The sequence below is a fragment of the Xenopus laevis genome, chromosome 3L (assembly GCF_017654675.1).
Source record: "Xenopus laevis strain J_2021 chromosome 3L, Xenopus_laevis_v10.1, whole genome shotgun sequence".
Taxonomy (NCBI): domain Eukaryota; kingdom Metazoa; phylum Chordata; class Amphibia; order Anura; family Pipidae; genus Xenopus; species Xenopus laevis.
The window spans coordinates 100026170-100043256 of record NC_054375.1 but is presented as its reverse complement, the minus strand read 5'-3'; the positions used below and the strand labels follow the sequence as shown (position 1 = coordinate 100043256).

Genomic DNA, 17087 nt, shown 5'->3' with positions numbered 1-17087 from the left:
AAAAAAATAAATAAATAAAAGGGGGTATTTTTCCCCATTTGAATTCTCTAGGAATCTGTGGGGAAGGGGGGTGGAAACACACAGCTGATCAAAACAACAACAAAAACTGAAACCACATAACATTTAATAGAAATGGTTTTTATTCGACCCAACGGTTATTGTACATGTCCATTTCAAATTTGAGTACAAATATGTAGTGGATGGAATGTTTAATTCAATTATTTGTTCCTGATCCTTGGGACAAAAGTGGATTTACCTTCTGGCCACTCATTTTAGTAACTGAAGTTCATGGGTAAAAGGACAGACCTGTGATATGTGCCTGAAGCTTCTGGTCATGATTTATTTTTCATCCTCTTTTAGTGAAGAGTAAGAAGGCTACAGGATACACACAGCTTGGAGCTTTCAGGGAAGTCCTCAGGTCTGTGATTACCCAGTAGGCAGCAAGGGCTTCTCTCAACTTAAGTTACTCTTTGGCAATTGCAAATGGCTTTTCCACCTCAATCTTTCCACAGTCTGCAATCACCACATCTTTAAGTGGTTTATCCCGACCATCTGTTTTAGTGGATTCAATCTTTCGCACAATTTCCTGCAAGAGAATAATAAATGGTGTTACTTTCCAATGCAAAACACCAAAAGCAGAGAAAAAATACAAATACTATAAATTATGCTTTCTTTGTATTGTTTGAAGCGTGATTTTATTCAGATAGGTCTGCACACTTCCCTTCAATCAGAAAACAGGGGTTTGATCATAAAACTAAATATAAATAAACGTATAGGCCTCCTAAGAAGAAAGAGCGTCAGCATTACCGTGCCTTCCAGAACTTTGCCAAACACCACGTGTTTCCCATCAAGCCATGGAGTCTTGACAGTTGTAATGAAGAACTGAGAACCGTTAGTGTCTTTGCCAGCATTAGCCATGCTAAGCCAAAATGGGCCATAGTGCTTTAGCTTGAAGTTCTCATCTGGAAACCTGTCTCCATAAATGCTTTTTCCTAGGGTAATAACAAAGTGTGATATGGATATGTAATAAGAAAGTGTGAAAAGGATATGTAAAACCCATAGTTACATTTTATCTTAAGGTTTATAAAGACAAAGTGAAGGGTATTACTACAACACAATTATAAAACATGGAAATTATTTAATTATTGAAAAGATTTATGTAGTGTATACAGAACCTCAATCTGGGACTATACACCTATATAGAGCTGTTGGCAGAAAGAGACTTTACAAGTGGTCATTTAAACAGTTTTCATACAAGGTATTAAATCAGTCTCCACAATCCTAGTAAAGATAAACCTTTCTTTTGGTGGATCATATAACATGCCATGATAAAATATCATCAAAAGAAAAGCTTCCAATACAGCACTGCAAGGCCCCTCCAGGAAGGAAATGAAGCTGCACAGGCTGTTACTTTAAAAAATGTACCATATTTTCAAACACATGAAGTATATATCCAGGTCAGATCAAGAGATGAGCCAATCACAACCCCATGTGCAATGGATTATACAGATTTATGTACAGGTATGGGACCTGTTATCCAGAATGGTCGTGATCTGGGGTTTTCCGGATAATGGATCTTTCTGTTATTTGGATCTTCATACCTTAAGTCTAATAGAAAACCATGTAAACATTAAACAAACCCAATAGGCTGGTCTTGATATATCTTTGTTTGGATCAAGTACAAGGTACTGTTTTAGTTTTACAGAGAAAAGGGAAATCATTTTAAAATATTTGGATAAAATGGAGTCTATGGGAGATGTCCTTTCTGTAATTCAGAGCTTTCTGGACAACTGTTTCCAAATAATGGATCCCATACCTGTACTAATAAGATGTTGCGCAAGTTTTTACACAGACGGATTACTTCATTACATCAGTGGCGCTAAGAATCTAAAGTGCCCTCCATTTTTCTGTGCTAAACCATGTCCCAGCTCAGGCAAAGAAATGTGATTTTATGTTTAAAATAGGCAGAATACACTCAAGTGAATCTTAAGGGGACCAATCATAGAATGACCAGGTAAGCCTTCCGGCTGCTGGGATGCAGTATGCAAGTGGCATATGTGGAATGTGGTCCCTTTATAATTGCTCTGAGGATTTGTGCAACAGAATCTCCAAGTGATCCTAAAAACTATTTAAAAAGAAAAATTGGCAAACCAGTATGCACAGTTCCCAGGCTCAGTGCTAACCATGCTCACCTCCAGTACCATCTCCACGAGTAAAATCTCCTCCTTGGATCATAAATTCTTTGATCACACGGTGGAACTTGCTGCCTTTGTAACCATATCCTTTCTGGAAGAAGGAAAATAAAGTAAAATCATACACAGGGGGTGGTGGGACAAACCAAAAGCTAATTGCCTACAAGTGCTTGGTATACTAGCACATAAAATCAGTTTTAGTAGCAGAACAAGCACTGTATGAAAAGGCAATATTGTGGCCGAGCAAAGTTTAGCTTACCTCTCCGGTTGCCAAGGTTACAAAGTTTTCAACCGTTTTAGGAACAGTTTTTCCAAAAAGACCGATTACTATACGTCCTACTTCCTCATCACCGATCTTTAAATCAAAGTATACCTGCGATTATGAGAAAGAGGGGAGAGCAGCTGAAATACTTATATTTACTAATAACATTAAAGCCATTCAGATTTTGGAATAAATGTACATGGGATATTTGCTTTAAATTAGGTTTACTTTCATTAGGCAAAATTTTATATTCAGGTTTAATTCCCTTTAATATCTTTAAAATATCAAACACAATTTGTCAACACCTTCTGCAAAAAAAAAAATATCCTGGTGTAACACTGGGGTATCAGGTAAGCAAAGGAGTTGGATGGAAGCCCTCAAAGACTTAAGCTTCTCCTGTCCTTAAATGCAAATAACAAAATCAAGCAGATGTGAATGCAGAAACAAAAGAATTCTTCTATAGTTCTAGTCAGGCAGTGCAGCTACAACTCCCAGCATGCTGTGCGTGAATGGAGAGCCTCGGGCACAGATGACTGGTTTAATACAGGGAACCCTTTACGGCTCTTCCTCGGGGTGATTCTGGATAACGCAGCATCGGCAGCACTTTACTACATTCAACAAAGAAACTGCAATGGCCTGGGCACACACATCCCCCAGAATGCATTTCTGCTCACTAGTCAAACTACCGCATTCCACCCCACCACTCCCTAAACTTACCTTATCGGTCACCTTCGGCCCTTTCTTCTTGTCATCTGCCACTGAGCTCCCAGGGAAGAGCAAGAAGATCACGGAGCCCGCGATAAGCGCAGCAGCAAACAGTAACTTCATGTTTCTCTCCAGCGGCCGCAGCATGAACAGACAGACTGACTGTACAGACAGAGAAAAGAGCTAACCCGGCCTGACGTCATCAAGACCGTACCATTCGGAGAAGTCAGAGGATTTTTTTAAAAAAAGGAAAAAACGCGACATTTGAGTCTTCCTCGTTGTGCTTAAAACCATATATCTATATAAATAATAGTTTTGCATGCAAGGAACGTAGCCAGATTAGTTGACATTATAAAACAAATGTCAGCTCCTGTGCGCGAAATGGAACCGTCCGATGGACCATCTGACTAGCGACAATAGGGCGGGTTTACAGTTGACTGTATATGGGGGGGAGCAATTAATGAAAACATTTTTTATAATCAAAATCGATTTTGCATGATTAAGGTCGTTTTTGTGCAGTGGTACTCTATTAAGATATGTTTTATCTGAAATGCAACCAAACAAAACAGGGTATATTTACTGTAGGTATTATACAGCGAGTGGAAGATACCAAATAAATACACCCCTTGCTATAAAAAAATCCCACTGCCACGTTACGATGCTGGGATTGGCTCTTCCAATAGCCAACAAGTAAAGGACATGCCAGACACTTTAGCCAATAGACTTCATAAGCGGGCAGTGAAAGTGTGCAAACTACTGATTGGCTGAAGGGTTTAGAAGCCACATTGACAGGAATGTTTCATCAGAGATATAAAAAAATAATATTGTCAGTGTAGTAGCTAAGTATTTGCCAAGTACTAGAGATATGTCTTTAAAGGGATTGTGCACCTTACAAATACTTTTTTTCAGTTCGGTTGTTTTCAGATTGTTCACCAGAAATGATAAATGGAAAGCAATTTTAAAAGTTTTTATTTTTTACTGTTTTTTTCCAGAATTACAGTTTAAAGGAAACCTGTTAGGTAAAAATGTTATCCGCAACCCAAGGTGTGGGCTAATAGAGTTCGCATTCCGTTTGGGGATAACAGTCGTTTTTTTTTAAAAAAAAAATGCCCCCCACCAGTGCTACGCTACCCGCACTGGGAGGGAGCAGCCATGTCCGGTCACTCGCATGTGCATAATGACCAATGCCGGCAGCTTTTCATTATGCACATGCGATTGAAGGGAAATGGCTGCTCTCACCGGGAGCTCCCTCCCGGTGTGGGTAGCTTAGTGCTGGTGGGGGTATTTTTTTTGGAAAAAAAATACTGTTATTCCCAAACGGAATGCAGGCTCTATTAGCCCACACCTTGGGTTGGGGATAGCATTTTTACCCAACAGGTGCCCTTTAATGTTCCTGTCTCTGGTGTTTGAGTCTGGCAGCTCAGTAATTCAGGTTAGGGTTGCCACCTTTTCTGGAAAAAAATACCGGCCTTCCTATATATTTATCTTTTTTCTCTATGATTAACATTGGAATCAACCATCATTTTTACCGGCCAGGCCGGTACAATACAGGCCAGGTGGCAACCCTACATACAGATTCTAAACTGTTACAATTTGCAACATTTAGTTGATACATTTCTCAACAGCATCTCTGCATTATTAGCAACTATTGTATCAATTCTAACAGCTGTCTGTTTCAGTTTTTATTTCATCCACATAAAAACTCAGGCTCTGTAGCTTTACATAAACCCCATCTACAGTACTCCTTGCAATTTATGGTGACTCTTGCCAAAGCTAGCAACTCAGGCAGGTACAGGTAAGCAATAGACAGGTGGCAATCAGCTAAGGGGAGAATTGCAGTGGGTAAGAAAGTATGATGCTGGGATGTGCATATATCTATTTGTTCTTGCATAGAGCCAGTATATGCAGCACTACATGCTCCTGCTGTATACGTTCCAATAACTATATAGGTTCAATAGGTGACTTTATGTACTATTCATGGAAGGCCACCCCAATCCAGATTCAAGAATACTACAAATGCAGGTCATACATAATTTTCTACAGACGGGACATGGAGTACATTAGATGAAATTCCATATTTCAAGTGTACTTAAACGTATCCAGATTGTAACTGAATGTGAATGTTGTAGCACACCAGTAGATGGCACCATGGGCTTGCCAATAATAAGGCTCATGGCAACTTGAAATGTTGAGTCTGTTTGGGTATTGCAATTTAATTCAATAACAGCACTATACATTCAGTGCTGTCCAATTGGCGGTCCACAACCACTCCTTGTGTGGCCCCTCTCACGAATTGCTTACTTTGTATAAGCTTTAAAAGGTTTCATCTTTTTTTTCACACCTGCATATATATTTATATATATATATATATATATATATATATATATATATATATATATATATATATATATATATATATATATATATATATATATATATATATATATATAAATCATATAATAAATAAATACAGAATAATATCAGGACAAAGAGCCTAACTGCTATGTGGTAAGAGGCATAGTGGGAAGGAGGCCCCTGCCCCATAGAGCTTACAGTCTAAGTATATATATACACACATACTGATAAAATTAAGCAGATATAAAGTAACAAGAGAAAGATTACACAGTGTCAAGGGGGGAAAAGTTGAGTCACGATATAGAAGAAATGTGAATTGAAAGCGGGGCTCAGCGTCAACCACACCTTGGGGGACATTGCTGACCAAAGCGCCATTGAAAATTGGGAATACTTATCATGTGTTGGGAGTAGAAACGGGGATTACCTGGCCCTGTACAGGGTAGCAGAATCATCCAATAATCACTGTAAAGCGCAGCGACCCTTCGCGCCAGCTCCGGGCCTCGCTGGGCAGGCACCCTAGGCAGGCCCAGCAGTCACGGCGCCTGTTTCGCCTGCGCATGCGCGAATTTGCGCTCGCGTGGCAACCCTAGCTGTCTGTAGTAGCAAACCTTTCCTGTGTCAAGGCGGAGGGCAGCGTGCAGCAATGGGGTATCAGAGGGGGGCCGAAGAGTAGTGCGCAGGTCCGGACTGAGAATTAAAATAGGCCCTGGCATTTCAGGTACACAGACATAGGCGGACGGTGATTTTTTTGGTTGGGTAGGCTAAATGTGAACACACACAGGCAGGGCTGTATTTAGTTCCGATGACACCCCTAAGTCGTGCATGCTGTCATCACTTCCGCGTTCTTCATTGCCCCCGTACCCCTCACCCCCTCAGATCCGTCACCGAATTTCCTGGAAATCTGTTGTGGAGGGTTTAAAGAAAAACAAAACAAAAAAAATAGGCACCCAGTGGGCCGCCCCCAAAACTGTGCCGCCCTAGGCACAGGCCCTCGGGGGGCCTATATATAAATACGGCCCAGCACACAGGCTGAGATAATTTGCAATCCTACCATGGCATTCTAGATAAATTAGCCTAAATGAGTTTTAGTTACTTTGTTTTAGTTACTTTTATTTTTGAGTCAGGTTTAGAGTTTTGCGGCTTTTGCTCAAAGGCAAATTAAATATAATATAAGTTAGTCAGTACTGGCACACTAAGCTTATTTTACACTCAGGGCAGTAAACTAAGGCACCACCATAATGCTATATAGTGAAAGACAGTGGATGCTTGAACTTAATAACATACAGCAATTGGCAGTGGGCACTGATACCCCAAGCTCATGATCACATCACACACACTGTTAGAATATAATTAAGGTACAGTTTACCCTGTGCCACTGATACACCACCAACATGGGTACTGTTACACATGAAGCATCACAGACCCACAACCATATAATTTATAGATGTAGTCAAAAAATACTGAGCACCCTACTCACATTCTATTTTGTTGCTTAGTGCTTTCAGCTTTCTGCTTTTCTATCATTTCCTTTCTATGTCCATGTCTTCTCTCCTGCCTTCCTCCACATTCCCACTTTCACTTCTTCCAGCTTTTTGTTCTTTTTTGTGCTTCTTATTCTTTCCTTTTTATTTCATTTTTTTATAGAATACCTCAATTGTCTCCAATGTTATCTGTTTAAGATTTTTTATGCCTTTCATAATTTTTTTCTTTTTTGTCCCACCATATTTTTTTCTCCTCAATTTTATTCTATTTAAAAAACAAAAACTGTTTCCTTACTGACCTCTTGACGGTCATTAGGTTGCTGCAGCTGGGGAGTGGACAGTTTCTGTGTGCTGGGAACATTGATGACCACGGGTCAAGCACTTTCTTTAATGTGAGCTGCAGGTTCGGTGCTGCTGCTTTGCCCTCAGAACAGGGAGCGGAAATTGTATTGATGTGGGGAAAGTTCAGAGTTCAACCTCCTGCCTCTGATTCCCCACAGTTGGACAGGACTTAAAGGGCAAAGAAGCAGCACTGAAGCAATACCAGACGTGAAAAGAGACACACAATTCAGCCCCCCCCAATACAGTAACTCAGTCGGCTGCCAGTAAAATCCCCCATGCTCAGCTTCAGCTAAAGGCAGACTGCGGCAGCATTTACATTTTTTTAAGTGTCGGACTGGTTTGGGTAGGCTTAGCCTCTCCAAGCCTTAAAGAAGATCCGTCCATGTACACAGACGCCTAATCAGCCCACACAGAAGCCCACTAAATACTGATTTTCTATGGCACCTTATATCAGCCCCTCTGGCATTTGCCAGAACCCACAGATTGCCAGTCCAGGCCTGGTAGTGCGCCCACGCATCACTGAGCTGTTGCAGCTCAAGTAATAAGTAAAAAAGGATCACTGACCGGACTCACTCACACTTGCTCCCAACTGTGCACTGATGTTTGAGCTGCCATCTTAACACCGCTAAGAAGCGATCAGAGCAGTTATCTGTTATCCATTTTTTGTATGTGTATTTCTGGGCAACTTTTGCAATTTGTTTTTCTTGTGGTTACTGAAGACCTTCAGTTTTCTTGCACAGAGTAGCAGAAACATTATGGTCTTCTGCTCAGATTTGTTCTTGATATAGACATTAAGATTATATATTTTTCTGAAAAGTTGTGGTTGAAACATCTCTGTTGTTGATGCCCTAATCTACAGTATATTTTTGCCACCTAAATTCCTAACTTCTTTGGACACTTTGTAAAATGGTGCAGATTTTGTCATTGCTGAAAAGTGTAGAAAGAAGCAAAAAATTGGTTTCATAACACCACAGGACAGATGAAACTCAAATCAAAGATGCTTCATTAAACAGAAAAGAGTGAGTAAAAGAAGATATTTGGGGTTAATTTGGGGTAATAGTATGTAGAAGCACTTTGTAGATCCAGAGAGCAGTCCCAAGAGATCTAACTTTGTATCTTTTTTCCCGTGATTTCAGACCAATGTGCTGACTTCTGCAAGGAACTACTATCATATTTCTCCATATAGAAAAGCAAGAATGGTGTCTCTGAATAGATTAAGTTGTGTATTTTCAAGAAATCTATAGTTTAACAGGTATGGGGCAGTTTAAGATGAAAAACTTTGAGACATACATAAATTCTAGCCATAATATTTTGTATTATCCCTGTTTTGGGATGTTTGGTGGCTGTGTATTTACAGTATGTGTAGCCATGCATATTGTGTATTTTTTATGCAGGGGAACTTGTAGATTGGTATTTAGCAGATTGTTTTATAGTTGCCATGGAAACTTAGGGAGAAATCTAACTTTGGATATTTTTTCCCTTTATTTCAGACCAAAGCACTTAGTTCTACAAAGGACTGCAGCCATAATTCTCCTTGTAGAAATGCAAGAATGGCTACTTTGAATAGCTGAAGGTGTGTCATTTGTGGAATTATATGGTTTGTTGGGGTTATTTCACAGGTAGGGGATGTTTAGACTGAAAAGCTGCGAGTAGTTCACATAGAGTGAAGCCCCAGATTTTACATTTTAGAAAAATTTAATAAAAAACAGCTCTAAATTTCATGATGCACTGATAAAATATATTTGACTTTTGAGAGAAAACTACAGCATGCCTCGAAACCTGAAGGTCTGTAGTTTCTAGAAATACCAAAGTTGAGGGTATATTTTAGATTTACATATACGTTATGCTGTTATGTGTGCTTATCCACTTTGCGCTAAAATTCTTTCCAAACGCTGCTTTAGTTTGGGGGTTACTCCTGGACAAGAAAAGTGTGGTACATATAAATATGTGTTATTGTGGACTTGGCAGTATCTGGGCTTTTACAAACAATAAAAAAGTGTGTAACTTTTCTATGGAAAAAGAACTCAAACATTTTTAAATATTTTATTTGTTTTACATTACACCCAAAATACGCATCACATCTCCAGAAAAGTTGCAAAATTCCACTTGTCTGTCAAAGCCCAATTTGTAACAAAAAAAAACAATAAATAATTTCAATTGTTTCATGGAGGTCTACCTACAGAAGACATTGTTAAACTGAACAAGTGCAAGTCTGGCACTAGGTGCAAACGAAATGAGAAATTTGCCTGGCACTTAAAGGGTTAAACCTCCTGGAAACCAAATACAGTCAATTTATTTGGCAATGCCTCTTTATGTTTAGACTATACTGTAGATATAATGTTCCACCACTCCCACATGGGGATATAAATACAATTGACTGCTGAAAAATCTGGGATGGTTGACAGGTTTGCTCAATCTGTGCATGTGAGGAGGCTTCTAGGGAGGAGGAAAGTCTAAGGTCATTGGAGGAAAGAAGTGATTGATTTGGAGAGTAGCTAGAGATAAGGGTTGTGCTGTCAAGCTGGCCATACATATGGAGATCTGCTCATTTTGGGACCACGCCAAATGAGTGGATCTCTCCCCGATATGCCAACTTTAAGGTGGGCGATATTGGACTGATCCAATCGTGGGCCCAAGGAGGGCCCCATACAATGGGCAACAAGCTGCCAACTTAATCTTATGGCAACTTATATCTACTCGTGTATGGGGACCTTGAGGCAGGACTTCTGGGAATTTCCTTGCCTGTCCTAACCCTGACTTTGATTCTGCACATTGTCTTGGTTTCTATGTTTTTGCAGCTATTGCCAATTCCTTAACTTTTGGCAGCTGAACTCAAGGTCGTATTTACATAACGTTTACCCCTATGCCCACTGACGTTTGTCGCCCCCTTTTATTCGAGCAAATTTTTATCATCGGAAACGGAGCAATGGGGATTGGTGCTGGCCTGCTGGGAAATTAAAAAAACTGTTTTATCTCCTGCGCATCCCCAGTGTTTCTGAACCAATGTGGGTGTGGTTGGGCAGCATGCTGCCCCTAAAATCCTGCCACTCTTGGCCCCGGCCTTGGTGGCCTTTCCACAATTTCGGGCCTGGCTAAACTCCAGCACTTCTATCTGTGTCTCAAGTGAAGTTATCAGTGGGAGGAACACGAGAGGCTTGCTTTCTCAATTCCTCAGGTATTTCTTTTGTCACTGTATCAAAAGCAAAGGAATATAATAGAGTGAATTGTCCTTTAGATCTTACAGACAGAAGTTCATTTTTGGTTATGCAATTTTTGGTGCCAATAACTTTTATAGGAGTAAAATAAACATTTTTTCTCCTCCTGAAAAAATATATTGTTATAATATTAAAGGGAAAATATTTTGCCCTTATGAGGATGTGGCAAGGAAGGACCTCTGAGCAGAACATTTTCCATGGGGGGCAAGGAAGAAAACATATTACACAAATTACTTGTGCCCATATTTTGGTTTCCACACAAACCTAACAACAGGTTTTCTATAACTATATAAAGTAGTAACTGTTGCACACGTATAGCATTGCCATTCTATTAGTGACACAAATTCCTTGCTTGCCAGGACAACACTTGGTATTTTCTACTTTCTTAACAAAATTACAAGCCAGCTATTTGTAGAATGTTATTCCCTCTAGAGTTCTAGTTGCAGCTGGATACATACAGCGAAGCCTCCATTTTACGTACCCTAATTTTACGTTTTTCCATATGTTATACCATTTTTGTGATCCCACCAATATATACAGCATAATACATTTCCCTGACTTTACACCATTTTTTTGGTCCCCTGAAAAATATAAAATGGGGGTTCTACTGTACATAAAGTAGAGTAACAACATCAGGAAGCGGCTGTGCACAATGAAATGTCACTAGTATAGAATCTATACTTATACGTTTTATTTCAATCTAGGGGAAAGCTGCTTTGTTCCCAGAGTGGCTGAAGGGCTAAAAGCCATCATGAGGCTTGTGGCAGAGAGGGACCCAAGTAAAACTATTGGGGGTTGTGAGGTGGCAGGCCTTGCAGGAGTGGGGATAGTTTGGATAGATCATGGGTAGAGTTTTGCCATAATATTTTGTTTTTTTAGTTTCTTAACTGTCTGGCAATGTTGCGTATGTTCTACATCCAGACCCTGCAGGCCTGTGGCATGCCACATTATTATTTATTCACTATTCGTCAAAAAGTAATAAACAGAGAGCATCAATCGGTTAGTTCTGGTTTTGTATTGGCCTCTCATTTCCAGAAAAACTGACAAGCCTTCATTAAATCAAGTACCACAATTATTACTGATTATTCTTTCCCGCCAATTAACAAATACGACCAAAAAGCAGCACCCCCCCCCCCCCCCAGGACAAATTGTGACAGACTGACAGAAAAGCGGGAAGCCACGTAAGCACCGCCCTCCCAAACAAATCTCACGTCTATTGGCTGTCGTTTAGTGTGGATTTTAGGCGCGAACGCTAGTTTAACGCTACAGCTACTTACCCACTTGATTACAATTCGTTGAAAAGATTATTGTGGGCGGGAGGTGAATAGACGTCCAATAGGAAGGCACTCGATGGGCGGTAGTGAAATATCACCGAGGCGCGCGCTTTAAATCTCGCCGGTTGCGGTAGAGGGATTCAGTGTGACGCAAGTGTTTGTATGTAGCGAATATGGTGAGGACTAAGGCGGACAGCGCGGGCTCTTCAGCTTCTACGGGGAGCTACAGGAAGGGTGAGGTTGGGTTGTTCAGAACCGTTCTGGTTACTGTAATGATGTCTGTGTAACTTCCACAGAGCCTATCTGGTTAGAACTGGCGGCTGTAGCCTTAAAGTGTATAACAAATAAATCTTTGGAATATTTTTTTTGCCAATTAGAATGTAAGTCTGCAGTGCAGTCGCCAGTTGTAGTTCCGTGACATCTAAATGCCTGTATGTTGGACATTATTGTAGACGCGCAGGAATATGTAGCTATTACCTCTTCGATCCTAAGGCGAATCATTTCCCAGTAGTACATAGGTTACGTTTGTAGTGTGTGTATATATTTAGGCTGGAACAAAATGCTGTTATCGCCGTTCTCCACACTTAGTAAAAGCGCCTTTATTCCGCGTGGTTGTCTACTAGTATATTTTTGGCGGACACGCCGGTAAGCCCCGCCCCCAGCATGAGCCACTCTGTCCAACTGCGCGGCACCCAGTGACTTGTTAGCACTAAAATGGCTGTGTGTCGTGTGGCCTTTCCTGAGGGACAATCTCTCCGCATGCCTTGTATTATTCAATATTGTGATGGCACAAAAGGCTTTCTGTTTCGTTGTGTAATTAGTTGTTTACAATTAAATTCCTATCCCTCCTTTATCTAGACAAGTTGGTGGAAGGGCATATTTCTTTATAGCTACACTATTTTCACCTCCACATTCACTTATTGGATTTACTTTCTTAACTGGCATTTTGCTGGTCCTGTCAGTCTCACAAATAAGTTGTCCATTTTTTTTTGTGTGGATGTATTCCCACACTGACAGAAACTTGTGTTCCCCTTCTTTTATGGTTTACTTGTAGGTACTCCATGTATTAACTTGCACAGCAAGAAGCCTTCGGTTATGTAGTTGTCCGTTTATTAAAGTGGTAAAAATCCAAAGACCATCATAGAGACTGAAAATATAGACCTAACTGTATCAGGATCTGTTCTGTATAAAGCAAATGTACTGCACCTTTTCACCACAAAAACCTTTATTCAGAACAAACCTTGGGTATTGGCAAAGTTAAAGCTTTTTATCCTGAAATGTGCTGTACGTCTGGTCTATATGTTTCCCGAAATGGGTCATGGGTTCCCCAGGTACAGAGGGAGTACAGAAGCTCAATTCTTAATTGTAATAATGGAGAGCAGGCAGCCATCTTGGATCATTGTGCCTGATTCTGTGTTTTCACAAAGAGCCAGCAATTAACTGCTTTATGATAAGTGTCTTATTCTTTCTTCTACTCCATGTAACTGGAGTGGTCATCACCGTCTATGCTGAGGTGGTCTTGGATTTTTACTATTGAGTACTTCTGCTAGATAGGGCATGGTGGCATTGGTTTGCTCTTCCGAAAGACTGACTTCAATACAGGATTTTGTTGGAATGTTATTAAGTGATGTATTTTGTCAAGAAACGTGTTCACGTGACTGAATCCCTTTAAGGATCGGTACTGCCCAAAGTACCTCTTAATAAATATCTATATCTTTGGTATCTACAGTTTGCTAATGCGTGGTTGCTAGCAGTCAAATAATCCTTTTAAAGCCCTAGAGCTGTTGGTACAATGTTAAATAACTTAGAAAATACACATTGTAACTTGTCTTTAGAATACCATAGTAAACATCATATTCAATTAGTACTGTATGAGGTCGTTCTGATTATGATAAGAATAGATTGCTTCTTTTGAGGGGGGAAAATGTTCTATACTAGAACACAAGGTACAGCTCTTATCACTGAAATGCTTAAAACAAAGTGTTCTATTCTTACAAAGCTCTTAGGGTTGTGTACAATATACATTTTTGTTTTCAGAATATACTAACATTCAACCTTGTGGTGTTTTTGAATTCTGTAATAGCTGTTGCTGCCAGAGCACCAAGGAAAACATTTGGGAGTAGTTCCAGTCCTTCCAATCATGTCACTTCACCAACTGGTAAAAAATGTGAGTATATAATTTAAATATCCCACGTTTGTTTTCCTTCCAAACCGCTAAATAGTTGAAGGTGTCAAATGCATAGTGTGTGTGTGTGTGTGTATATATATATACACACACACACACACACACACACACACACACACACACACACACACACACACACACACACACACACAGACTTGTGTTTCAGATTCGCGCTCACCTTTTAATAGCAGAAGAGATTTTATTAAATGAATAGCCTTGATTAACTAGGGTCCAATGTACTTTGTTTCTCTACAGGCCCAGATTTGTGTAGAGGCCACCAAGGTCCGAGCCTAGGGCGGCAGGATTTTATGGGCCAGCATGCTGCCCAACCACCCCTACATTGGTTCAGAAACAATGGGGAGGTGCAGGAGAACCATAATTTTTTAATTTCCTGTATACCAATCCCCATTGCTCTGGTCCTGATTATAAAAATTTAGCATAGTATTTATCTGGGTCAAGAAATACCCTGTTAACTTAACTGTTCCTGACAACTGTTAATGTTGTGCTGGAAAACAATGGTGCATGTCCATCTCCATTTATTGTGTGTGAATGTACTGATCTGACAATTTATGATCTTACTTGGCATTGGTTGCCTCTTGATATAACCTTTAGGCTAGTGCCACACAGAAATACACTTTTTCACATCTGAAACCATTGTGTTGGCTCTGGTTCAAACACCCTGGTGATTTTTGAGAAAAAAGCGGGACTGATGTGACTAGCAGGCTAGTGCCCATGTAAGGGCTGAAGGCCCTATACTAGATGTGCCTTCTTTCTGCCATAAGTAACATTCCGTATTTTACCTGCAATCCACTATTTTCAAATGCTGCCATTTTATTACCTTGTATAAAAATTGATTTTTTTTTCCAACCTACTCTAAGCTAGGTTTTGGCAGTTGTATTGGTCTGCATAAATTGACCTCTGATATCCATGCAATGAATAAACAACTGGCTGGATGATGCAAAAGATAATTTACACCACAGTGTAATGACTTGACTAGTCTGATTTACATGTGTAAACCTGGATTCATAGTATAGTGTTTCATAAATATTGTACACTTTCAGGAGACCACAAACCTGTCAACATTATCCATCAAACTACTGATCCATTCTATGCTGTGATACCCTGCAGTGTCTGTTGTTTTTGGATGAGGTTCATGAAACCTGCATGCTTCCAAATTCTATTTTGTTACTCTATGCATTGTGAACATTCCATAGCAAAGTGTAAGTAGTTGCTTGTGGTTATTTCTAGCTGAAAGTAAATATGCAGGTGGAAATCCTGTATGTGTCAGACCAATTCCTACCTGGCAAAAAGGTATAGGAGCATTCTTTGGATCCCCATCTACAAGTCAGCCCGAGAAAGAAAATAGAATTCCGTCTGATGATGAGGAAGCTGGTGGCAGTGGTGCAGGAAAAGGAAAAGCACCCAGAAAGTAAGTGTAGGGTTTCCCACCCCCTCCTTCCCCAATAGATAAGTTGCATCTGATTTTGTAAAATTTTGCTATTTCAGGTCCCGTCCTTTGCCGCCAGATCCATCGGAGGAGGAAGCTGCTGAATTGGATGATGAGTGAGACTATAATCTGTATTTCCAAACAGGACTTCCATTTTGTGTTGTATATTTGTAAATAAAGTTTATAGTCTTGATTTTGTACATAATTTCAACTTGTGTGTTTCTGTGCTCTGACTAACCTTGAGGTTTCTTTTTTGCCGAGTTGTAGCTTACTTTTTTTTAAAATAAACAATAAAGCCTCCAATAGAGCAATGCTATGCCTTTTTTGTAAGGTTTGCAGCTGTGGGGCCTCTGTTGCCTAAGCACATGTATTGCACAAGTTAACTTTATTTTTTAATTTTTTTTTTTGTATGTTAGAATGGGCTAAAGTGAGTCAGCGCTAATGAATAGTCTAAGCAAAAGGAGCCCCACCAAGGCTATATTGGCCTTAATTGTTGGATTACATTAAGATATGCAGTTTTGACATGAGCCTCATTCAGTTATGTAGGAAAGGTGCATATTTTTTTTTAACTTGGTGTATTGCTAAATGGCATATTGCTAAACCTACAGATGCACACTGAAAACTACACAGGCTGATAATTAAAGCGCACTGGCTGTAAGTTTCTTTTGTGAAAGCTACACAGGATCTCCGTTAAATTGTTTGTGGAATTACACTTTAGGTAAAAATCCAAAACAAAGTTGGTTTCACTCTGGGCAATAATAATAAAAATAATAAGCCCAGGATGTACAAATAGCAGCCCAAATATGGCCATATAAAGGAATGAGGCCAAGTGTTAGAAGGACATGGAACTGTTGTAAATTCTAGTACCTATGGTGTCACACAATGTTACCAGCCATTAAGGAGGTTTGCGTTTTTACGCACCCTCAGAAATATGCCCCATTCGTTTTTAAGGTTGTCCAGTAAGCAATCATTTCTCAGCCGCATTAAGTCACCAGAACTTTTATAAAACAAATGTTATCCTACTATCAGTGCCACATTATTATACCACAACACAGAATTCTATCATTCGTAGTACAGCTTAAACCTGGCTCACATTAAAGAGTTAATAAAACTAATCAAGGCGAAAAGTGAAATTTGGAACAATACGTTAAACTGGGGAAAATCAGAACAAAAGAAAACAAATCGATCTGTTCCCACGCCATAAATGTTAGTTGATCACCTGACTATGCAGGCACGTGACTCCACTAGGAGACACAAGGCTTCCTTCCATACACCGCTTTGTATCGGACTTCATCACAGGCGTCGCTGATGCCGTATTGCTGGGAAAGGCGTGACACCGGTCGCATCAGTGGGCGTGTCCCTGGCGTATGTTTTGTTCTGGCTGTGCTGGTTGTTATTTGGGTGTGTGTGTATGATTGTGAATGAGCATTGTTTGGAGGTGTCATTGTGTAGTCGGATACAACACACACACGTTCAATCTGTGCATCTTCCACATCAGCTATACACATTTATCCGTTACATAATGTAACGCACTACATACACTGTATCAGCTTTGTTCTTCCTGGGCTCCTCCTGGTGTTGAACTACAGGAGCTTCGGCAGCTATTGATCTTGGGAATTGTAGTACAAC

At 40.0% G+C, this 17087-nt stretch overlaps 2 protein-coding genes across 2 annotated transcripts; one reads left to right on the top strand and one right to left on the bottom strand.

The window, feature by feature from the left end:
- Positions 1-124: 124 nt before the first annotated feature.
- On the bottom strand, positions 125-3312 carry ppib.L (peptidylprolyl isomerase B L homeolog). Its single transcript, NM_001087036.1, is given in 5 exon segments — positions 125-586; positions 808-992; positions 2193-2286; positions 2452-2565; positions 3172-3312. Coding segments are annotated over 5 exon segments (651 nt in total). The 5' UTR covers positions 3307-3312; the 3' UTR covers positions 125-463.
- An 8592-nt stretch (positions 3313-11904) lies between these two features.
- Positions 11905-15658, top strand: pclaf.L (PCNA clamp associated factor L homeolog). Its single transcript, XM_018252957.2, has 4 exons — positions 11905-12060; positions 13910-13993; positions 15260-15440; positions 15518-15658. Exons 1-4 carry the CDS (start codon positions 12000-12002, stop codon positions 15576-15578), a joined length of 387 nt encoding a protein of 128 aa, XP_018108446.1. The 5' UTR covers positions 11905-11999; the 3' UTR covers positions 15579-15658.
- Positions 15659-17087: the final 1429 nt, after the last annotated feature.

What these genes read in the sequence shown, in the direction of transcription:
- pclaf.L (XM_018252957.2), top strand. Translation starts at nt 12,000, where the DNA reads ATGGTGAGGACTAAGGCGGACAGCGCGGGCTCTTCAGCTTCTACGGGG. An exon ending in TACGGGGAGCTACAGGAAGG is followed by an intron (nt 12,061 to 13,909) that starts GTGAGGTTGGGT and finishes ATTCTGTAATAG; the next exon opens with CTGTTGCTGCCAGAGCACCA. An exon ending in TTCACCAACTGGTAAAAAAT is followed by an intron (nt 13,994 to 15,259) that starts GTGAGTATATAA and finishes GGTTATTTCTAG; the next exon opens with CTGAAAGTAAATATGCAGGT.